Genomic DNA, 23,430 nt, shown 5'->3' on the forward strand with positions numbered 1-23,430 from the left:
GTCTACTACCATGCTGGGCATATAGTAGGTATTCAGTAAATTCTTCTTGATTGATCTCTGGACTACGGGGAGTCCCCATTTGTAAAACTGCACATGGTGACCCAGAATTCATACCTTTGGGTCTGAGGAAGAAAATCTTGCCCAAGTCTTCTGCCATCTTTTGTCCTTTTCCATCTCACTCAACCCCAGCATCAAAACCATGCCCTTCTCCCACCTACCCCCACTTGCATTGCTGCCCAGACCACACTGGCACTCACCTCAATTGGTAAAGAGGGCTTCTCAGCAGGTTCATCCACCAGCGGCTTCTTGGGCTGAGGGGTAGGTCAGGTCAGATCAGGGGAGTTGGGAGTGGGACAGTCCCAGGTTCTTTCCCTTTGGGGATTCTTTTAATGACTGCCTGGTCTTTGGCTGAGCAGCCCTGGCTAAGGGCAGCCCCCACTTTTAGCTCTCCACCCCAGTCGATCCTCTTACCCTCTGCCCTGTCTCTAGTTCTTGTAGAAATTGGTTCCAGGAGTCCTCAGTCCAGATATCGTCAGCTTTCTTCTGGTACCTGACCACCTGGGGGAGGAAGCAGAGGATATGAACTCAAATGGCACAGTGGCCTGGGCACAGAATTTTGTCATCTGAAGAAAGCCATTCATCCCTTACATGGCATGGCTTATCCAGTGTCTTATCTGGGCTTGAGGCCTAAAGGCCTCTCAGTGACCACGACAGGGACCAGTGCTTGACATCACTGATACACTTCGGAGCACTTCTTGTGCCAGGCCAGGCCAGGCACAAGTGTGTTTTTGGGGTTCTGGTGAGCAAGGGCAGGAGGCTGTGAGGGGATGGGTTGGAGCCTGAGGGGCATGTACCTGAGGTCTTTCCTGCAGGACAGGTGAGGTTCCAGGCTTATAGCTGAAGATGTTTCCAGTCCCTTCTTTAGGGTCCTTGTCCCTCCTAGACAAGGGGGTGAGAATCATGGCTTTCCTGGAATATGGCCAAGACTGGGGCATAGAGAGAGCCTGGCCCAGGGAGAGGGAACTGCTTTCTTTTCTCCAAAGCCTCAGCTGTGATTGTGGCCCTTTCCCTACATGTAACCACCTTCTCCCCCCCCCCCCCCCCCCCCCCCCACCATATTTCAGCACTCAGAAGACCACCAGCCAGGTGATGTAATGGAGGGGTTGAGGGGAAGATAACAAGCATTTTATTAACCCCTACTTTGTACCAGGAACTGTGCTGGGACCATCCCACACTTGCAAAGGTCACACTGCTAAGAAATGTCTGAGGCTGGATTTGAAGTCAAGTCTTCCTGATTCCAGTCCCAGGGCTTTCTCCTAGAGCAAGTCACTTAATATCTGTCTGCCTCAGTTGCTTCAACTGTAAAATGGGAATAAGAATAGTGTCTACCTCCTAAAATTGTTGTAAGGATCAAATGAGACATTTTTAAAGCACTTAGCACAGTGCCTGGCACATAGTAGGTGCCTGATAAATGCTCACGTCCTTCCTGCCTGCCTGGAGTACTAGCTCCTACCAACTATGGGGTCCTCAATTGCCTAGAATCTTCACTGCCTGTGCTTTTCTGTCCTAGGTAGGGGACCTTATTCATTTGTTCTTGTTATTGCTATGTATTTTTAAAAAACAAATCAGCTAAATTTAGTTTTCATTTAGTGTTGGGATGAAAATGTCCTGATATGATAAGTGTCTGATACCAAGGCCAAAAAATAACAAACCACCCAGTTTTGTTAGAAGGTGAACATGATGAAGAAAGAGCTTCAGAATCTGAAATTGGAAAATGAGGCAGTTCAGTGGAAAGAGGACTGGGTTCAAGGGAGCTGGATTCAAATTCTGACTCTGTCAGTCCATACTTGGGTGACCTTGGACAAGTCATTTAAGCTTATCAGTAACACACGGGTGTCTTTCTTTGCCATTTGAATCCCTAATGCTTCTCATACACTTCCTGGCACACATTAAATGCTTAGCAGATTTTTTTTTCATTTACTAGATGGCCACCGAGGACCCTTCTAGCTCAAAATCTGTCATCCTGTATCTGCCACTCCCCCTCTCTAATTCAGTTTTTCCATGTGGAAAATGAGGGCTGAACTAGACACCGTCTAGGATTCTAGAAGGCATCTGTTCTTCAGAGGGGGCTAGACTTGGGTGAGCCTCAGCCCTGACATTTCCTTTAGCCAGAACCCCGTATTTGACCATTTTTCCAGAACCACAAAATCTTAGAACCAGAAGGCACCCTAGAAATCAATGAGTCCAAGCCCCTCGTAGGGAACATTGGGAACTAGAGACCAGAAAAGGGGATGTGACTGAACCAGGGTAACACAAAGCCATTATTAGAATGAGCTTCTGGAAAGCTCCTTCCAAATGGGCCATCAGTATCAGGCAGGTTCCACTGAATCAGAAGTCTGATCAAATAGCGAAGTGGGTGACCAGGCCACCAGAATTTGCTGGCCTATTATTAGGTCTTTAGCAACATATCAATATGACTTAGCAGTCCAGTACCAACTGAAAATCATAGCAAGAAGCCACACCTATGGAAACTCTAAGATGTGTCCCAGCAGAGGATATTGACAATAACAGATTAAAAATAATCCTGACCAATGAACAATAAATGCATTGACTTTATTTGCTTGGGGTGGGTTGGGGCAGGGCCAGGAGCCTCTGTTCAGATGAATAGTCAGAATGAGACTCTGCACTGGCTTGTAGCCTGTCCAAAGGTAAGACCAGGATTTAATTTTTAACCTCTCCTCTTCCACTGCCACCCGCCACCTTCCCATCAGCCACAGCATGTTCTGAATCTTTTTTGGAGGATCCATGTAGGAGCAAGGTTTCCAATTTGAGAGGGAGGGAGGTAATGTTAAAGTAGGAACCTCCAGAGTCCTGTTCAAAGAAAACAAGGAACTTATGTCTTGCTTAGGGGTGACCCATGATGACAAGGCAGATGTGCCAAGGTCCCAGGGACCGGTAAAGTGAGTTCTGTCACTTGGCCTGGCTTTGCCAGAAACAACCCAGTTGTATCCTGTCAGTCAGTCCAGGCACCAAGGGAAGGCTGCTTTCATCCTGTCTTTCTGTTCTGAGGTTACTAGGGAGGAGAGCCCAGAATGGCCAGCCCTTGACTTGGTTGGCAGAGGGCACGAGAGGTCTGAAGGATAACCATGTTTCATTTTGTATTCTAGTCCCCAATGAGTGTGTCTTTGTTTAGATTGTGACCTCGATGAAGGAGTACTGAACACAGTGCTAGACTTGGGGTCCAGATGTTTTAGGTTCAAATTTGGCTTCAGATACTTCCTAGCTGTGTGACTTTAGGCAAATCACACAACCTCTCTGTTTCAGTTTCCTCCTATGTAAAACAAGGGGGTTGGATCTGATGGCCTCTAAGGTCCTTTTCAATTTTGATCCTATACCAGGGAGTGCCTTATCTAAACTGCAATTTTTCCAACCCAGAGTTGGGCACATTTTCATTGAACTTGAAAACGTCTTGGGCCTGGCCATTGAGTTCCCTGATGCGGCCACCAGAGGGAGCCAGTTCACCACAGGGATGGACCACCCATTCCAGGACTGGCCCCATCCCCAAAGCTCTGACCTCTGGCTCAGGAGTGGGTGAGGGGAGGGAAGCAATGGAGAAGGAAGAGCTTTCTTAGCTGCACATCCCCTGAAGCCAGACGTGAGATGCCAGCACTCACTCACCTGCCCTGGGTTGAGGAAGGACTCCGAGAGGAAGTTCTCAATAGTGGTCCGAGATGCCTGGACTCTAGAAAGGATGGGGAGTGGAGGGAAAACAGGAGGTTTGGGCTGGGCGAGGCTGTGGGATTGGAATACCCAAAGAAGAAACCAGGCAAGTGGGGAGCTGAACAGGGTCGTTTCCCAGCTCCTGAAAAGATTCTGACGTCATAGAGAGACACATTGTTGAAGTGGGAGAGAGATCTAGGGTCTTAAAACACAGGTGATAGTGAGTTCTGTTTCCTGGGGCAGGAGCCAGCCTTCAGGACCGGTTCTTAGGGTGGTTTTCTCACCTTTGCCTTGCTCCTCAAAAGCCCAGTCCTGTTGCAGCTCTGAAAGAAGAGAGAGGGAGCAGGTCACTAACCTCTGCCTCAACCCTACTCCGGTGCCAGCGGCCCTCCCCTCCCCTTGAGGAGGTGGGGAATGAGTCAGGCCCAGAAGAATGTCTGGGGAGGGAAGGAATTAGGAGAGCAGCTCCTAGGAGGTCTGGAAATGCTTTGGGTATTCAATGACTCTGGAATGCCTCCAGGCAACCGGAGATTTCCCACCTCTCTCCTCAGACCCACCCCCCTATCCACTTAAAGCTAGCAGGGCCTGTGGTCAGCAAAATGGCCAGGTCAGGGAAATCCATTTTTCTTGTTTATGACCTGCTGTGCCCTTCCTGCTTGGGAGAAGGGCATCAGAGAAAATTCAGGCATGGCTAACGCGTTGGTAACCTGCGAGGCTACTTCTGGGATTTTAATTTTAAATGAGGATTGTAGAGACAGAGCTAGTTTTACCACAAAGGGATAAATAACTAATGATGAAATTCCAGGCACCTATTCCACCTGTCTGTAAGCCCTTGAGAGAACCACAAATTAAGACACAGTCATAAGACCCTCTCCAAGGAAGAGGAGTCATCATTTCCTTGCCACATAATTCAAGATGGAGCGTGGGTCTCCACTCAAACCTTAAAGATCATAGAATCTGAGAGTTGGAAGAAACATCAAAGGTCATCTAGTCCCTCTTGAATATAATGGAACCAGTGGAGATCTGTGTTAATTAATTAATTAATAGCTAGTTTTTATATAGTGCCTGCTATTATGCCGAATGCTTTATGAACATATCGTTAGATTCTCACAGGAACCTGGGGAAGGAAGTGCTATTATGATACCCATTTTACAGTTGAGGAAACTGAGGCAGACAGAGGTTAAATGACTTGCTAGGTAACACAGCTAAGTGTCTAAGGCCACATTGGAACTCAGGTTTTCCAGACTCCAGGCCTCACAAGCTTTTCACTGCACCACCTGGATGCTTCATTGCCTCAATGGCGTTTTGTAAATTCCACCCATGCCTAGTTTTATCCTGTAGGGCCAAGCAGACTAAGTGTATATTCTTTCTTCAACAAGACATAACCCATCATAGACTGTGAGCTCCTCAAGGTCAGGGACAGGGTTTTTGGGGGTTTTTTTGCCTTGCTTTGTACCTCCAGGGCCTAGCACAGCCCCTGCCATACAGCAGGGGCTTAATACATGCTTTTTGACCCCTGATAGTCCTTTGAATACTTGAAGGTAGCTATCATGTGCTCCAAGCAATAGATACTCCAGGTACCCTCAGCAAGTCTTTATGCAGCTGGAGCCATGCCGGCTGCCTCCTTCTGGATGCTCTTTGGCTCATCAATTTCCTTCCTAAAATCTGATGCGTGGAAGCGTGGAAGTGACTACACTGCAGCCACTGTGATATAAAGCAGAGAGGGGCCCCAGCCCTGGCTAAGATTACATCAGCTTGGGGCAGCTAGGTGGTGCAGTGAACAGAGCACTGGCCCTGGAGGCAGGAGGACCTGAGACACCGAACACAAAACTAGCCGTGTGACCTTGGGCAAGTCACTTAACCCCAATTGCCCAACCTTCCCCCCTCCAAAAAGAAACAAAACAAAACAAAAAACCCAAAACTATTACATCAGCTTTCTTCATTACAGCCTCACCCTACTGATGCTCGTGGGACCCGCAATCTTGTATTTAGGAAGCTGATTTTTTAGAAGCAAAGGTTAAGACTTTTACATTGACTTCTGTTCTTTCACTAGATTCCAGATGTTTTGGAATGATCTATCCCTTTATCCAAATCACAAAGAAAAATATTAAATAAATAGCATAGGGACAACCTGGGATCACTGGGGAACTCCACTGGAGAACTCCTTATAATAATTATAATAGCTAATATTTGTATAACACTTTAAGGTTTGCAATGTATTTGATGGCAGCTAGGTGGCGCAGTGGCTGGAGCACCAGGGGCCCCGGAGTCAAGAAGACCTGAGTTCAAATGTGACCTCATTCACCTACTAGCTGTGTGATCCTGGGCAAGTCACTTAACCCTGTTTGCCTCAGTTTCTTCATCTGCAAAATGGGCTGAACCAAGCCCCTCCAGTATCTTTTCCAAGAAAACTCATAATAGGGTCACAAAGACTTGAACATGACTGAAACAACTCAACAACAAATGCATTTCATATACCATGTCATTTTATCCTCACAACGATCCAAGGAAGCAGGATCCACTTTACAGAAGTGGAAACTGAGGTAGGCAGCAGTTAAGGGACTTGCCCAAGGCCATATATAGCTAGTAAATATCTGAGGCAGGATTTGAACCCAGATCATCTAACTCTAAATCCAGAGATCTTTCTAGTACCCAGCACTGCACCGAACCACTTCTACTCTCTGGGTCTGACCATCCAATCAGTTCTAAATTCATCTAATAATACCATCTGTCAAACATTGCTGCCCTGTTTAGTTCACAACACTCCTTAGTGCAAGTCTGGACTCCTTAGTGCAGATTAAAATGTAATTGAGAAATATTTAACAAAATAAATAAAAATACAAAAGCACAGGTGACATTAATATGTGGTTTTGTAGCCAGTAAGAGATCCTTGCGTGCCATTTAGACCCCCCTGGTCTTGCCCACATCTCTTCATCTTTTCCTCACCAGAGGCTCTCTCAAATGCTTTGCTAAAATCTAGAGAAACCCTCTCTAGAGCACCACCTGGGTCTACATGTTCAGTGATACCATAAAGATGCTGTCTTGAGTCCTCCTTCTCCCTCACTTCCCATAACCATTCACTTGCCAAATCTTGTTGATTTTACCTTCCTATCTCAACCTGTCCTTTTCTCTCCACTCACATCATCACTGCTCTATTTCAGCCAAACTATTGCCATGGTTTCTTAATTGGTTTCTAGTCTCTTCCCGCTCCAACCCATCCTCCAAGCAGCTTCCAAAATAATCTTCCTAAAGCGCAAGTCCAACCATTTTATTCCTCTGATCAACAACCTTCAAATGGCTCCCTGTGCTTTTCCTCAGCTTGCCATTTAAACCCTTTCCCAATGTAGCTCCAGTTTACCTTTTCAGTCTTTTTCTAACCCTTCCTGAACATTATTCCTGATACACACGCTATGTTCTAGCCATTTCACTGTCCCTTATACTTGGCATTCTATTTCCTATCACCATGTCTTTGCTTCGGCTCATGCCCAGAATGCTCTCCTTTCTTCTACCTCTAAGAAGCTTCCATCAAGACTCAGATCCACGTGCTTTCACTTAGAGGAAGACTTTCCTCATCTTCTCCCTCTTCCTCAAATCCCTTAGAATCCTTTTCCCCATTTCATTCCCCAGCCACCCCCAACCCTGCCCACGCACCAGCCATGACAAGACTGGGTCTCACCTGGAAGTTTCCGGTGGATCTGCTGGAACATTTTCCGGTACCAGTCCCGTGGGCTGCCTACACTCTGGGAATAGAGAAGGCAAAGTCAGGCTATCCTCCTTTCCCTACCTTAAGACCTTCTTTATTGAAATCCATCCCCAGGGGCAGTACCCACTCTGGAGTCAGACACTTACTAGCTGTGTGACCTTGAGCAAGTCACTTAACCCTAACTGCCCCCCCCCCACCAAAAAAATAAGAAAAGAAAGAAAATCCAGTCCCAGAGGGGTTCTGCTTAGCCAGTGTTACTGGAAAAAAAAAACAGTACCTCAGGCTGGAAGCAGCTCAACACTTGCTCTTCAAAGTATAGTTTTAGAGTTACCTGGGGAACTGAGATTGAGTGACTCCTTTAAAGTCACAAGTATCAGAGGCAAGATTTGAACCCAGGTCTTTCTGGCTCTGAGGCCAACTCTCTCTCTCTCTCTGTCTGTCTGTCTCTGTGTCTCTGTCTCTGTCTCTCTCTCTGTGTCTGTCTGTCTCCGTCTCTCAGCTTCAGTTCCCTAATCTGCCAAATGGTGATAATAAGAGCATCTACCTCACAGAGTTGCTTTGAGGGTAAACAAAGAGACATTTGGAAAGTTTAAAGCACTCTACAAATCCTAGTTTTAAATATGACCTTCATATATAATTTCCCAATTTAAAGCTCCTTCCTCACAGTATCTCAGAGCACACAAACAAGTATTTATATCCCCACTTTATGGATGAAGAAGCGGAAGCTCTTGGTGATGACGTACCAGGGTCATGTAAGGATCAGAACCCAGGACTCTCCTGACTCTCTGTCCACTAGGAGTGACACATGTCAATGGGAGACAACGGAGTGTGAATCCACGGGGCATTATTCCCCAACTCAGGGGCAGCTGGGTAGTGCAGTGGATAGAGCACCAGGCCTGGAGTCAGGAAGACCTGAGTTCAAATCCAGTCTCATACATTTACTACTATGTGACACTGGGCAAGTCACTTAACCCTGTTTGCCTCAGTTTCCTCATCTGTAACATGAGCTGGAGAAGGAAACAACAAACCATTCCCAGTATCTCTGCCAAGAAGACTCCCAAAAGGCATCAGGAAGAGCTGCACACGACTGAGAGGGCTGCTGGTCCTGAGCTCACCGTCTCTCTTGGCCCTGTCCTCCCATCCCCCTTTCTCCCTCAGTGGTTCCCCCAGCACTCACGGAACGCGGAGCGATGGGCATGCCGCTCTCATCCACTGGCCCAACACCCTCATATCTGACCCAGCACTTGTCCCGCTGCTTGCTGCCTTTGGTCCACGTAGCGGACCAGTTTGGGCCACACTGGGACACGGGTGGCTTAGCGCCTCCAGGGCCCTGGCTCTCAGAGACCGGCCAGGTTTGGTACCAAGAAGGATCTGTAGGAAGCATTTTAGAGGCAGAAGAGAAAAGAACAGTAAGGAGAAGTCAGTGAGTTTACCCCGGCCCCCACCCCATACACACACTCCACTCACCCTTTAGGGTTTCCGGACAGTAACCCCTGATCTTTTCTGAGTTATGACATTCTGTTTGTTTGATTTTGTGACTTAAATACACACACAAGTGTACCCTGTTCCCTCCAGATAAAAGGAGCATATAATACATGTTTATTTGGCTTTTTTTTTTTTAAGTGAATCCAAACCAATTACCTTTTGAGAATGTCAGGACCCAACCTTTAAAATGATTGGAGATGCCCTATGGGTTCTCAGCACAGCCTTCCTCCCCTGAGGGCAGTCACTGCTTCAGAGTGGGGGAGGGTTCCCCAAACCAATATCATTTATGGAAATGGGATTTTCTAATCAGATTTTGTGTCCCTCCTCCTTCTTCCCCCCCACCCCCTCAGCTAGGGTTCTACTTTGTCTTCTGAAACTCAAAGGATGAAGGCAATCAATTTGATTCCCATTCCCACCTATTCCTTGGATTTCTTAGGCTAGAGGCCAATCTCCCTTTTCCCCAGCCCATAGACTCCTGTGAAATTCAGCCATTTTCCAAAGATACCAGCCAGGAGAATGCTGAGAGTCCTGTCCCAGGTTAGGAGGTGCCAGTCACTTCTGGGGTTGACCTTGGGGTAACCTTCATCCCCACTCTCTATTCCCATTCTCCCCAGCAACCAAGCTCTGCATTGACCTTTGGGTCTTGAGGTTCTCTGTGTACAATTAGGAGTATTTGGGCTGGGGGATGGATTTAAGACTTGGCCTCTACCCCTAGGGGCTTGTTTACAGCCCGACCAGTTTGGGGGAAGGGCAACAGTTGTTGTGGAAGGAAGAGTAACAGTGGTGCCCCTCCATAGATCTGTGCTGGCCTGGAAGTTTCCTCCCATGGCTAACATAGGTCCACAGTAATAGAAAGTGTCTGCCCCCAGTGTTTGTGCAAGTTAGAAGTACATACAAGGTGAGCTCACAAAAGGCAATATTGAGCAGGGGATTAGTTCACAGGGAGCCACAGCCCAGGAAAATGTACAACAGGCGAGAGCATCGGGAATCACAGGTGCCCTCCTGCAGCAAGGAGATTCAAATGATTTCTGCCTCTCTTGACCCCTCCACCTCCCTCACCTCGAAATGCCAGCCTCACTGGGTCAGAGCAACTCCATCCTCTCTCAAACTCTGCCCTCAGAATGGCCTCATGGGGATTTATCTATCTATCTGTATTTACATCCGTATCTACAAATCGACACACACGGGGAACGATGGGAAATGCCTTGCTCACCCCCTGTTGTGTACCTGTACACACATTCACAGACATATGCATATGAGATTTTGAACATGCACAGGTGTGTGTGGATGTTTGTATCAGAGGCAGAAAGAAGCCAGCATCAGTATAGACAACTGCAGTAACTGGTTCTGAGGAAAAGGGAACCTGGGGAGCAGAGAACCTGGGACAGAGACAGGGCTCCCTCCACCCCCACCCCAGCACCAACATTTGAATGGAAAAAGATGGGGCTGCTATTGCTGCTGGGGGAAGGAGGGCCCACAGCATGTCTTCTACTTCCCACCATACTGCCTAACCAGCCTTTCAGGAAGAAGGAGCAAGGGAAGGATGCATTTAAGCCAAGGGTGATGGGAAGGATGGATAACGAGGGCCAAGCAAACCTGGGCCGAGACTCCTGGGGGCCGAGTGCCCATTGCACACGGTCCTGGGGGCTGGATCGTGGAACTGGAAGTTGAGCGTGTTGGAGCCACCGTTCCGCAGCACAGATACCTGTCGGGGTTGGGGGGGGGCAAGAAAGGAAGCTCAAGATACAGTAGGGGGAGGGGTCAAGTTCACAGAACACATAGGGGACACCAGGGCCTAGCAAAAATCCAGCAGGTTAGGGCATCAGGAACCAAGAAACAGAGTCAAATAATTTCTGCCTCCCCAATCCCCTCCACCAAATCCCTGCCTTCAAACCATCCGCCTTCCCAGGTCAGGGCAACGCTCCCTCTCACAAGCCTTGAGGTCACTCACCCGGGTCCCTCGACGGTGAGGTAAAGTCTGTGCCTGGAGGTGGCCTGGGATGAAGTCACTGAGGCTGAGCCCCAGGGGGAGGCTGTAGTTTGGGGCCTGCATGGTGTGGCCAGGGCCCACAGACCCAGAGGGGATCAGTTCTTCCTTGGGGAAAGGACAAGGGACAGCTAGAATTGATTCTGGAAGCCCCAGTCCCTTCTGGGTGTGGATGGGGGTTGAGGTCTGGGGAAGGGTGTCTGGAGTGTCACCTGGGCTCCCAATGCCCCAGGAGGCAGACTCCTCCCCTGGGCACCAGCCATCAGCTCTGTCCCTGCTCCTGCTCCTGGCACCGCCTCAGCTGCTGGATCAGGCACAATGAACTGCTTGTTTGAGTGACCCAGGAACTGCAGGGGTGGGGGGAAGGGGGTGTGTGGAGGACCAGGGTGAGGGAGAGGGTAAGAGACGAGAGGGATGGAAAGAAGCAGGGAATGACTGGAAATGCCTCGGTCATCCAGTCATCCAGGCATACCCTACGGGGATCTCAAAGCACTTTATGACTTCCTCCCCCAAAAGAGAGATGGAAACAGCTGTTGGGCCCAGCAATGCAGGAAGGAAGGAGAGAAACTAGCTCAGCTTGGCTATGTTCCCCAAGTGAGGACAACCAGGGTCCCTCCTCTTAGTACTGAGACGAGGCAGTGCCTCTTGGGTGAGGGGTAGAAATCATCTTTCCTGAATCAGGAGTTAAGCATGAAATGGTCATAACCTTTTCTGTTTCAGCTTTCCTTCCCAGAGACTCTGGGGAGTTCAGAATGCCAACAGGGACTGGCCTGCCTTCAAGTCTTGGGCTTCAGATGCTCTCCCCCCCACTTCTCTCTCTGCCTCTCTCCCTAACCTCAATATCTCTCTGTCTCTCGCCAAACCCCATCCCTCACTCTCTCTCCCCCTAACCCCTCTCTCTCTCTCTGTATGTTTATCTCTCCCTTGGTCTCTCTTTGTCTTATCTTCTCTGCTTTCTTCCCCTTTCTGTTTTCTCCTGACTCGTTTCTACAAGTCTTTCCCTCTGCTCTCCTTCCTATTTTTCCTGTTTCTGTCCCCTTTTCTCTTCCCACTTCTCTTTTCTGTGTCTAGGCTCGTGTGTCTCTCTTTCCCTCTCTCTCCATCTGTCTTCCAGATCTGCACTTGTTGCTTTTTAGGATGAGGCCATAGCAGAGAATGGCTTGTTTCTGGAAATCAGCAGTGGGTGTAGAGGAGGTGACCAGCTCTATGAGGAGAAAGTCCCAAGTCCCCATAAGGGGTGGGCAGCAGGAGAAGGTGGGAGACTTGGAGATGGGGAATCCCAGTGGGAAGGAGGAAGAATAGGGAGAGGCATGGGGCTGAGGGAAGGGGAAGAAGCAGGTGGAAGATGGGAGGTACAGCAGGTGGTCCCTGCACTGGGTAAGGATGATGTCAGACCTGGACTCTTCTAGAAAACATAAATACAAAGTGTAGGCTGAGATCATGGGCTGACATGGGACTTCCTTCCATCCTACCCCACCCCCAACTAGAGTCACAGGACTTCCCCGGGTCACATTGGTACCTCCTGAGTTGAGTCCAAGCCATTGGTGGGTGGCTTCCACACTCACAAAGGGCAGTGTTGGGAAAAGGGGGAGGGGAAAATTTCTTTGGAGAAGAGGAGTCCTGTATGCTGGGAAGGTGCATACCCATGGCCAGAGTGGGGGTTTCACATGGGCAGCACACTGGGGTGGGAGTGGGAGTGGGAGTGGAGAACTTGTCACTCTCCTGTTTACTTGTAATGAAGTACCAGGAGTCAGGGAGGTCAGGGAAGCAGGCCCCCTATTGTGAGCGGCTTCTACTTGCTGGGGCTTTGAATTGAGAGTGCCTGTTGCTTTTTTTGTGCCCATTAGACTGCTGGGGGTGGGGAGGAGTGGGAAGTGAAGGCATTCACCAGCTGGATTCAATTAGGGCAATGCCACATCAGCAGCTCAGACTCACATCAAAATTCTTTCTTTTCTAAGCATTATGCAAGGGGAAACTGAGGCATGATTCAGGAGAGGCTGATGGCCCAGAAATATCAGGCCATAACTTCTCAGTGCTTCAACTTATATATCATCAATTGACCCTGGATTCTCTTTTCTCTCGGCCTCCCTTGACTTCTTGACCACTACAAGGGATTCAGAGTGGATAACTTCCCTCCAAGCAGGTGGGCCAATTCCCTTGCTTTCCAGGTTGGCAGAACTGGCCTTGGAGTCAGGAAGGTTCCAATCCTGACTCTACTGTATGTGTGACCCAGGGCTAGTCACTTAACCACACAGTTCTATGACTTAGTTACAGAGAAGGTGAGAACATGCACTGGGAGGAGGAATTTTCTCATCTGGGAGTTCCATGTCTAGTCCCCATCCCTGTCCTGGTCACTAGGCTATTTTCAGGAGGTAAGGGGTTGTGTCTGTTTTCTAATGATACCCTTTCCCCCAACAATGTTCTCAATGTTTCTCTTCCCATCCTACCTCACTCCCCATAAAAGAGAAGGGGATATGAATGGGTCTAGTTACCTCAACCCATTAATGTAATTAGCCCTTGCAACTACCTTTCCCATCCAGGCCTCTACATTCTTGACATCTGTATCCCTAGGAGTTAGAGGTAGGGGTAAAGTGGGAACAGAGAAGAGAGAGGTACTTCATTTAGGGGGAAATGGAAGCAAAGGGCCTTGAGCTGTATCCAACCCACTAGATGATGCAGGGATGGGATCAGAAGTAGACCAGGTCTGATTCCCAAATCAGCATTCTGTCTACTTCCCATAAGCTTAACAGAACTCTCCATCCCTTTTGGCAAGTTCCTTATTAATTTAAAGCCTTGACTCTGGAAACACAGCAACCAATGTGGTACTACTTTGAGGTTTTTCCTTGTCCTTGTCCTTGTCCAGGACTTATACATGGGAAAATTAATGGGGTGCTGGTGGTGTTGGTTAATCTCAACTCCTTCCCTATTCCCCATTTCCCCCCAAGGGGGCAAGAAAAGACTTCCCAGAAAAGCTTGTATTTTTCTTTGAACAGCAAAGTGCTGGAAGTAGGATGACCCCAGTCCTGTCCCCAGTTTCTCTTCTCTGTACCTCAGTTTCCCTGAGCATAGCAAGGGGACCCGGCTGATTTTCTGTGGACTACAGGGGGAGGAGCCAGTCTGCCTTCCCTTCATCTGGTTTGAGGGATTGGCTGGTCTTCCCTCCTTGATCCCTCCTCTCCCTGACCTCAGCCTCTCCTCCCTTGCCCCCTCCTCCTCCTTGGCACCTACCTGCTGAAGAATTGGTGGAGAGGATGGAGACAGTCCGTGAGGGAGAAAGCATTCCCTCCAGCCTCCACCTTGAGCCCACAGCTATGAGCCTCTGGGGAGGCTGCCAGGAAGGGAAAGGAAAGGAAGAAGTCTGGGGTGTGTTCTCTCTCCCTCGTGACTGGGGCAGACTAAGACTCTTACAGGGTGGGTGGGTGGGTGGGAGGCGAGGAAGGAGAGGCAGTGAGACAGAGAGTCAGTCACTGAGAAAATGGGGAACTGGATTGTGGGTGTGAGATGAGAGGACAGAGATAAAAAAGAGAAAAAGTCACATCAGCAGGAAGGGAGTCTGTAAGCTGGAGAGAGGGAGGAAGGGAGGGAAGAGAGGAAGAAGGGAGGGAACCAAGCAGAGTTTCCAATCTCTGGCCTGTTTGCAGCAGGGTGGGGTGTAGGGAAAAGTCATACTTTTTGTCTGTAGCTCTTTCTCCTCCCTCCTCATGTTGTGTGTTTATGTGTGCTGTGGGGGTTGGGGTGGGGAAAAACTGAAAGGGGGTTCATAGTTTGGTCAGGAGGCTATAGTCAAGCAAGTGCCCATCTCCTGGGGATGGGAACGAGCTGCTTTCATTTCAGGGGTGGGACTTGGGCAGGAGAGACAGGGAGTATGGTCCCAGCACTCAGGGTGGAGCATGTTTATAAGAGGAGGAGGAGTCCTGGGGGTCCCAGGGGACCACAAGAGACTTTCCCAGCAGCTTTCCTTCTGTGCCCTGTGGAGCCTCTGGCACCAGAGAGGGACCACTCAAAGTTTCCAGCAACGTTTCCAGCATGTGGGAGGGGGAGCTCCTCTGGTCCTGGAGCCTGCCTTTCGTGCAGGAATGATGAATGAGATAGACGCAGTGAGAGGGGCACAGGAATGGAAACAGAGAGACACAGAGATAAAAATAAGAGACAAGCAAAGGGGCTGACACAAACGGGAAGAGTGACCTTGGGCACAGTTGCTGCAGAGTTGGAGGGATAAAAGAGAAGTGTGAAACTTATACACATATGCACAGATGTGGGGAAACAATGCCTCCATAGACGTATGTTCACACATATACATACACATGATGGGCTAATGGAAGGGGATGGGGGACCCTTGGAGGAAGGCGGCCCTGGGCTGGAAGGATCTTCTCTTAAGGAAATGGTCCTGGGGAGGGGCGGGGGTGAGCCAGCTTGGGAGGGCGGATGAGGGTGGGGGCCCACCCCTGACGGTAGTGGGGTGGTCCCCATGTTCTCAGGCAGTGCACAACACGTTTTGATCTTGTTGTCTTTCCGATGTTCCCTTCCCATTGCCCCTGGCTCTGCTCCCAAGAACCAACGCCCACTGACTCCCAAGTCTCACTCCACTCCCTCTTAACCTGTGCTGCTGCCGACTTTTTTCATTAGTAGCCATTATTACTCAGGTTCTTTGGTCCTCTGAATAGCCCCAGATGAAGCTTAGGGACAGAAAGGAATGCGGGAGGATACCCCTGACCACAGGGAGAATGGGAGGATGCAGGGATGTTGGAGGAGAGGCAGGACAAAGCAGGGTGATGCTCCATCCCCTGGATCTTGGCAGGGAGTATTTAAAGGTTTTGGCCTGGGGAAAGGGAGAAAAGAGAGCTTGTTTGTAAGCTGAGCGCAGGCAACCAGGCTGACCTTGACCATCCCAGGGGAACATGCTCCAGAGACATGAAGTCCCAGTTGGAACACCTCACACTGTCCTCTGCACCTTAGAAACGGCTCTAATCCCAAGGGGGGCAGAAAAGAGGCCACTCCTAAACCTCATACACTCCTCCAAGTCCCCTCTGTTCCAAAGGACACAGGCACCAGTCCAGCTCCTGAAAGAAATGGTGTTGCCGGGTTTCACTGGATGACATACACAGTACAGTGCAGAGTTCTGAACTGGGAAGTAGGAGACCCCGGTTCCATTCTTGGCTGGACCTGTTTCTTTATCTATAAAATAAGAAGGATAAAACCTGACCCACTCATTGTACCAAATGCAGCACTTGCTATATTCACACCAAGCATGATCAGAAGGTAGCCTCAGGACTCTGGAAGAGAGCATCTCACTCACTCAACCCTTAAGTCAGAAGCAACAGAGCAGGCCTAGGAGCCCAATCTAGGGTAGGTCCTTTCTCCATTTTAGGTCACAGCACACTGATAGAGCAAAACTTCTCTGAGGTACTTTGTTGCTCCAACAGGAGATATTATCGGACAGGGATAAGCAGGAATGGTGATGGAGACGGATCAGTTGCAAAGAACATGAACACTGGTGACTGATATCTCTAACTTGCTGTTACAATTTAATTAAAAATTTGTTTGGGGGTTTATAGAACTCCTTTTCTTCTTGGCGATGAAAAGCTGGGGATGGAGTAGGTGGGCATTGTGTGTGGGTTTGCTGAAAAGAGGAACTAAGAAAGGCTAAGCAATGATTCTCTTCTAAAGAGGCCTGGGACTTAACCCTTCCTTGGGAACTATCTATGATCTCCCTCCCTTTAATGACATGCCCACATCTACTCCTTCCACCCTAAACATTATCCCCACCTGGGGGCCACCTGCCAAAAAGGCTCCCAGGCCTGCACAGGCACCTGTTGCTTTCTCCTTCCTTGTTCTCCAGTGCTGGGACTGGACATCCTTGATTGTCTGTGATCCTAGCCAGCAACAAAGTCTCCTTATTCTCCAGGGCTCTAGCCTTGACTCCAAGATAAATATTTAACACAAACGTTGCAGCTGAGCTGACTAATGTCCTGACTTCCTGTTTATCATGAGGGAGGGTCAAGGGGTTTGAGGATGGCCTCCCAGTGTCATTCATCACTATGGGAATAGGCACTTGAGTAAACAGATTGGTGGTGATGATGGGGTAGACTGGGGAAGAGGGGCTATATGGGTCCGTGCTAAGACCAGATTCTCCTCTCTGCCTTAGTGATTCCTAGGTAAATGAACTTTAGTCTGCCAATCCAAGGTCCCAAGCTCAAATGGGCTTACTAAATGCTAGGGAGTAGACAAAAGCAAAGCATGTCACAAATCCAGTTGGGCACCATCACTTTCTCTTCCTGGATTTTTTCCCTTTTCTCTTCTAACCATGAGGAAGACTGGCTGCATGGTTGCAGCCAGTGTGACAATAACGCCCTCTATCACCCATCAGGTCTCAGAGAGAGGTCAAAGGCATGAGGGAAATACTCAAAGCTTCCCAGAGGACGGGGAGGACTGGATGGCCTCCTACATGTGGAACCCCCAGGCCTCAGGCTTCTCAGCTCCTCCTCCAGGGGAGGGCTGGGGAGCCCATTTGTTCTCAGGAAGCCTGCTCCCGCTATTCCATCTGCCCAGCACTACAACAGCTTGTTCTTTTCCAGCTACCTGATGCAGCAGTCTCAGGTGTTCTTTGCTTCCAACCCTCAAATTATCCCACCCTGCCCCCTCCTTTGCTGTCTTTTCTTATATTTTGCATGTTATGTAACAAGGGTAAATAGAAACCTATCCGTCCTCCACACCTATTAATAGCTGACATTTACATAACACCCCTTGAAGGTTAACAAATCACTTTACATACATTATGTCACTGAAGCCTCAGGAACCTGTCAGGTAGATATTTTTCCCTGGTCTAGACTAGAGAGAGAAAGGGGAAAAGGAGAGGAAGGGAGACAGAGAAAAAGTATGTAGAGGGAGGGGTGCTCCCCCTCCATGATAAACATCAGCAACTGGTCTGTAACTTAAAAGTCAAAGCTGCCTGAGGAGCCCACTGTGACATATGCCACCAGTGTGTCAGCTTCAGGCTCTGACTAGGCAGTCCTGAGGGCTGTTTAGTGGGGGGGACACAAACATCTTTACAGATGAGACCTTTGAGGTTCAGAGCTGCTCTCACAGCTAGTATCAGAGGTAGGTCTAAGCCCAAGCAGTCCTGACTCCAGGCCCAAGAAGCTTTCCACTAGACCACACTGCCTCTCTAGGGGCAGAAGAAGGCTCAGCCAAGAGATTGCCATGGCAATGAGTTTGTGGCCACCGGCAGAGGGTCTGGGGACTAGAGGTACGTGGCTGCACATACAGGGATAACAGGTCATTCTGAAAACCAATCTTGGTCACCAAAGGAAGTAAGGAAAGGGGACAGATCAAGTCAACTTTCATTACAACGTAAAGGGTGGGACAAGTCTAAGGATGGGACTTACACCTTTTTTTCTTGTAATGGAAAAAGTATGAGGGAACCCCAAGAGGCAGGAGTTCAGATCTTCATTCATTTCTTAGGGGAAGAACCATCTTTTCCTCCTGTTACAAGCCAAGACAAAGTCCGAATTCTGCTAGAATACAGTCTGAGCTTACAAAGAAACTTGCTCCATGACTTATTTTTGTATTTGAGGGAAAAAAGGTATTTTGCTCCCTATCCTTATACATTCTGCGTTCCATTTTCCTTCCTATGATGAAACGTTCTTTTTCAGTGGTTTGGATTACTCTGGAGGGCAAGACCACAATGACACAATGGTCAGCAAGATAAATCAGATCATGCAGGACACACAGGCACCAATCATTCCTTTTCCCTTTTAGTTTTCTGGGCTCTCATCCCCTTCCCTTGGGTCTCTTCTCATCCCAGGGTAAGTTTGTTACTTGCCAGATCCCACTGATGAACCACCTCTGTGCCAGCTGCCTGTGGGAACGAAGTAACAAACAGGGCAACCAACCCATCTCAAGGTCTTTGAAAGGCCCTCCTAGGTATGTATTCATTGAACATTTTAAATCATAGTGCCTAGATTTGGAGGCCTAAATTCCCTAACATGGTGTACTTGTCTAGCACTAGGCATTGATTCAACTGAACATTTATTAAGTGCTTATTTATGTGTTGAGAAGTAGGGAGCAAAGATGAAGAATGACATGCCTTCAAGCTTATAATCTGCTTGGGAGACCTGGGAGGAAGAAACATACAAAATGCACATATAACACAAAATAGAGTGTGATAGAAGCAGGAGATACAAAGTGTGCCAGGAAAATTTGAAAAGAGAGAGAGCACTTTCAATTATGGGGGTGGAGGGGAGAGTTAGAGGAGGTTTTGTGGAAAAAGTGGCTAATTGGGCTAATCTTTTCGGGGAAACAACAAAGGAGGCTTGCCTCCCCAGAAGTGGAGGACAACAGGATGAGATCAGAGAACAACCAGTAAGTAGTTCAGCTTGGAACAGAGAGTGGTGGCTACAAATGCATTTCCATGGCAATTGCTTGGCTGATCTGCCACTAAAGAGAGCGTATGGCTTAAGGGAATAATGTGAAATAAATTTGGAAAGGTAGGTTGGGGCCAAATTTACGCTGGCTTTAAGAGGCAACTTTATTGTATCCAACAGGTTACAGAAAGCCCCTGGAGGTTCTTGAGGAGGGGAATGTCATGGTGAGCCTTCTGTCTGAGGGAAATCATTTGGAAGCCTTTGTAGGATGTACTAAAGATGGGAAAAGACTGGAGATGGGGAGCCTAGTTAGAAAGCCATTCCAATAGTCCAGGCAGAACATGAGGAAGAACAATGCTAAAATGGTGGTAAAACAAATGAAAAATTGTAGAAATAAGATTCAAGACTTGGCAACTGATAAGGATAAATTCTTAATCCTTATATAAGAAAAATAACAGATTTTTGGACCTGGGTGCCTGATGATAGTACCATCAACAGAAAATGGGGAAATTGAGAGGTGGGAGACATTCAGTTCATGATGACAAGAAATTCCAGTGATGTGGCCACCAAGAAGTTAAGATATGTGGGACTGAAACTGGCCACATCAAGTTGAGTCATTTGCAAAGGTGATAACTGAACCTATGGTGGCAAATGAAATCAGCAAGGGGTCAAGGACAAAGTCCTGAAGACTAGTTGGGGACAAACGGATGGGTAGTGACAGAAAAGAAGTGGTTGGAAAGAAAGCCAGGAGAAAGTGAATTCTCAGCTACACCCTGACAGGGCAACTGGGAGTCGTCCTGCTCTCACGCAGGGAGGTTACCCATCATCCCTCCTCATTCACGGACAGGCAAAGATAGGTTTCATTATGTGTTTTGTTAGAAAGATTACCTCTATCAATGAAAACAATGGATTTTCACAGTGGAATATTAAAGGACAAATGAGGACATCAGTGATAACCAGAAAGGAAAACCCATCCAAAGCATCTCAGCTACAGAGAAGACAGGTGGTTTGGCAAAAAGTTAAATCTGGCACCAACCTTGTCAGCCTTTTCTCATTTACAGCTCTACAATCATGCCAAGCTCTACTCTTCATTGTTTTTAGTAATCATTTTACTTTCGTGACTTTATCCGTTTGTTCAATTCTTTCCCCTATTATCTGTGTTGAAATTCTGCTTAGCCTTTAGGGTTTGGCTTCAATGTCACTTCAACAAGGTCATAGCAGCTCTATCCAAATGACATTTCTCTCTCCTAGAGCCAGAACCCACCACAGGTATTTAATTAATGCTGGAGTAGAACTTTCACATTACTTTTTAATTCACTTTATTTTTTTGTGATGGTATTTATATGTACCTTTTCTCTCCAAATAGAATATAAGTTAATTGAGGGAAGGGAATGCGAATTATTCCTAAGAGGGTAGATCCTGAAGTCATATAGTTTAACACCATTTTGTAGATGAGAAAACTGGCTCCAAATGATTGACTTGCACAAAGTCACACAAGGAATACGTGATTCTTGTCAGACTTAAAACTGAGGTCCTTTAACTCCGAGTTCTATATTCAATTCACTCCACGGTCTCTCCTCAGCTTTGACTTGAAATCTACTCTCCTGGCAACATGAGCAGGGATGATGAAGATGGCCACTGGCATGATATAGTGCCCTGGCCTTCCAAAAGTAATCAGTCCTGTCTTTTTGCCTCCTTAGATGCTAATGAAAAGCTCTTCAATCACATCAGTTTATACTGACCTAATTTATAACTCCTAATATCCTATAATCAGAATTACACAGATGTCCTGTCTTTCTCAACACAGGAAGCTGCAAGGAACAGCACGTTGGCTCCATAGTAGTAGCCAAGCGGGGTTTGATTCAGTATGAAAGGGAACTGGTAAAAGCAGAATTTACATTTGTGGTTTCTGCCTTTATAACTTAAGTGTCTTTACTAGTTTATAACAACGGGAAAGGAAAGGGTCTAGGCAAATAAAACTGTTTATATTAGTGGCAGCTGGGTGGTGATATAGTAGATAAGATTGTTGTTGTTGCTGCTGGTCCAGTGGCTAGATACAGATCAGGATGGCTGGAGATGGCCCAGGATGCAGTGGGGGTCCTTGGCTTTTTCAAGCTAAGGTTTCTCACAGGTCTCAGTTTGACTGAGGTAGCACCCATTCAGTGATTAAAGCTTAATAAGAAATGAGGCAGAAAATGGACACTGAGCCCAGATTGAGAAGACCTGTTACTAGACATGTGACCCTAGGCAAATTACTTAAACTCTCTCTGACTCAGTTTCTTCACCAGTAAAATGGAATAACAGCAGCTAACTCCTAGGATTGTTGTGAGGATCAAATGAGATAGTTGTATGGCACCTGGCACAGTGCCTGGCAGGCACACAGTAAGCACTATATAAATGCTAGCTAAAATTACTACTATTAATATTTCTATTTTTACAGAAGGACTGAGGCACAATAATATCTATCAGGATGCCTCAAACCGTACAGTCAGTCATGAGGTTAAATTGGATCAAAATTCCAAGTACTCTGTACTTGCTGGAACCTGGCACTGCTGGAGTGCCCTCTAACATCCTGTTACCTGAAATGCCACCCTTACCATGGCACCCACCATGAAAGCCACCCTCAATAACCCGAGCAGTCCTCACTTCCTTCTCTTTTTTGTTCAGGGGACACTGCTTGCTACAATGTCAACTCTATTTTTACTTTTCAGAGGAAGTTCAAAAGTTGGTCCTGGACACCTCTTCAGATCAGTTAACGTGCATTTCTTCTCCGGATCCTTTTCAGGACGTACGTACAGATCTTGTTCTGCATCAGTGTATCTGCAATCTGGTCAAACATGCATTCCCAAGATCACACACATTCAATTTTTCATTGGTCTTGAATCCTTTTCACTTCTATCAAGAAGGCCTAAGGACCCAACCTATGATTCTTTTATAATAGTGGCCTCTGCTGGTGAAGTCACCTAAGAGTACACATGTATGTAATGAGATCCAGTGGTAGGGAGGGAGGGAGTGGAACTGTGTCAGGTCAGAAGAGGAGAAATGGGCACTGTTAGAGCCAGAGCAGTTTAAAAATAAAGAGCCAGGTGAAGGAAGAAAGAACTTTGGACTGTGATAGAAAAGTCACTGTAGGACAGCTGGGGAAGCCATGCAAAGCCCCAGGGCATTTCTGATCCAGGAGCACTGGCAGCTTCTGTGCTTTGTGCAAGGGAATTCCTTGGCAGTGCCACCAGATCAGTTTTTCAGACTTCAAAGGTTAAGGCTTTCTTTCAACTTCCTGAATGATAAACTGGATAAGAAGTCAAACTTCAGTGCCTGCACCATGGGACTAAAAAAACAAGACACTGGAAGCCAATAAAGCTGTTTAATCTTAAGGATGGGAATTTTTTGGTCTTTCTTCTTCCCCTTTAAGATGACTTCCAATTTACAGTAAGACAGCTCATTCCTTGTTCACAAAGAAGAAATTGTTAAATATGTCTGCCAATAAATAACATTTTTCCACCATTGTCATTAACAACAAAAAAGCAGGAAAAAGGAGGCAATCTCCAGGGAACAGGCATATAATTCATCATTCAGGAGAACCTAAAAAAATACCTGTAGCACTACCTAGTCTCATGTGTTCTAACCAAGTCATTCAGGCAGGTAAATTCAGGATCCCCTTGGGATAGAGCTGGCTGAAAAGTCTATTAGAAAAAATCCCTGCTGATCATAGTGTACAGAGAAAGAAAGAGAAAGGTGTTCAGGATGGCATCACTGTAAAGGTTCTCTGATAGAAGATAAAAATGTGCCTTTGTTCCCCAAGCCCCAATGCAAGCTCCCTCCTTAATACATGCACTTTGCTATAACATGCAAAAAGACAGATTTAGGGAACTCTGAGAGGGAAGGAAGGGGACAGACTTTAAAGTGTCATTTGTTGGCAATGGTGATATGTGTAGGTATAAATAAATCACTTAAGCCAAGACTATCCTGAGGGTCTGAAGGAGGGAACCCCAGAACCACTCTCAACAGAGTTTGACAAAAAGTCCTCTTTGTCTAGGCTGTGGAGAGACATAACGCCTTGAGTTTGTCTGATGAGGAATCTTTTACCCAGTAAAGGCAGGCATTAACCATGTAACTTTTGCAATTGGGTACAAGAAAACAGTGTTTATTTTCCTTAAACAGACTATCCCCTT

The 23,430-nt window shown here is 47.4% G+C and overlaps 1 protein-coding gene across 2 annotated transcripts in view; it reads right to left on the reverse strand.

Annotated features, from left to right (window-relative positions):
* The window catches only part of SORBS3 (sorbin and SH3 domain containing 3), a 37,488-nt gene extending 23,196 nt beyond the window's left edge, over positions 1-14,292 (reverse strand). The window contains exons 1-10 of one of the 2 annotated variants that reach the window (XM_069075696.1): positions 14,124-14,292; positions 10,860-11,003; positions 10,505-10,613; positions 8,601-8,794; positions 7,397-7,460; positions 4,005-4,043; positions 3,679-3,742; positions 855-939; positions 472-558; positions 258-311 (exon numbers count right to left, since the gene is read on the reverse strand). In XM_069075696.1, the coding sequence (XP_068931797.1) occupies positions 258-311; positions 472-558; positions 855-939; positions 3,679-3,742; positions 4,005-4,043; positions 7,397-7,460; positions 8,601-8,794; positions 10,505-10,613; positions 10,860-10,961 (798 nt within the window). In that variant the 5' untranslated portion in view covers positions 10,962-11,003; positions 14,124-14,292. The remainder of the gene's footprint in view (positions 1-257; positions 312-471; positions 559-854; positions 940-3,678; positions 3,743-4,004; positions 4,044-7,396; positions 7,461-8,600; positions 8,795-10,504; positions 10,614-10,859; positions 11,004-14,123) is intronic. The other variant, XM_069075695.1, reaches the window with a different exon arrangement.
* Between the last annotated feature and the right edge of the window lie 9,138 nt (positions 14,293-23,430).

This window comes from Petaurus breviceps, unplaced genomic scaffold (assembly GCF_028583685.1).
Source record: "Petaurus breviceps papuanus isolate PSGF00001 unplaced genomic scaffold, PetGlider_PUasm1.0 90919, whole genome shotgun sequence".
Classification (NCBI taxonomy): domain Eukaryota; kingdom Metazoa; phylum Chordata; class Mammalia; order Diprotodontia; family Petauridae; genus Petaurus; species Petaurus breviceps.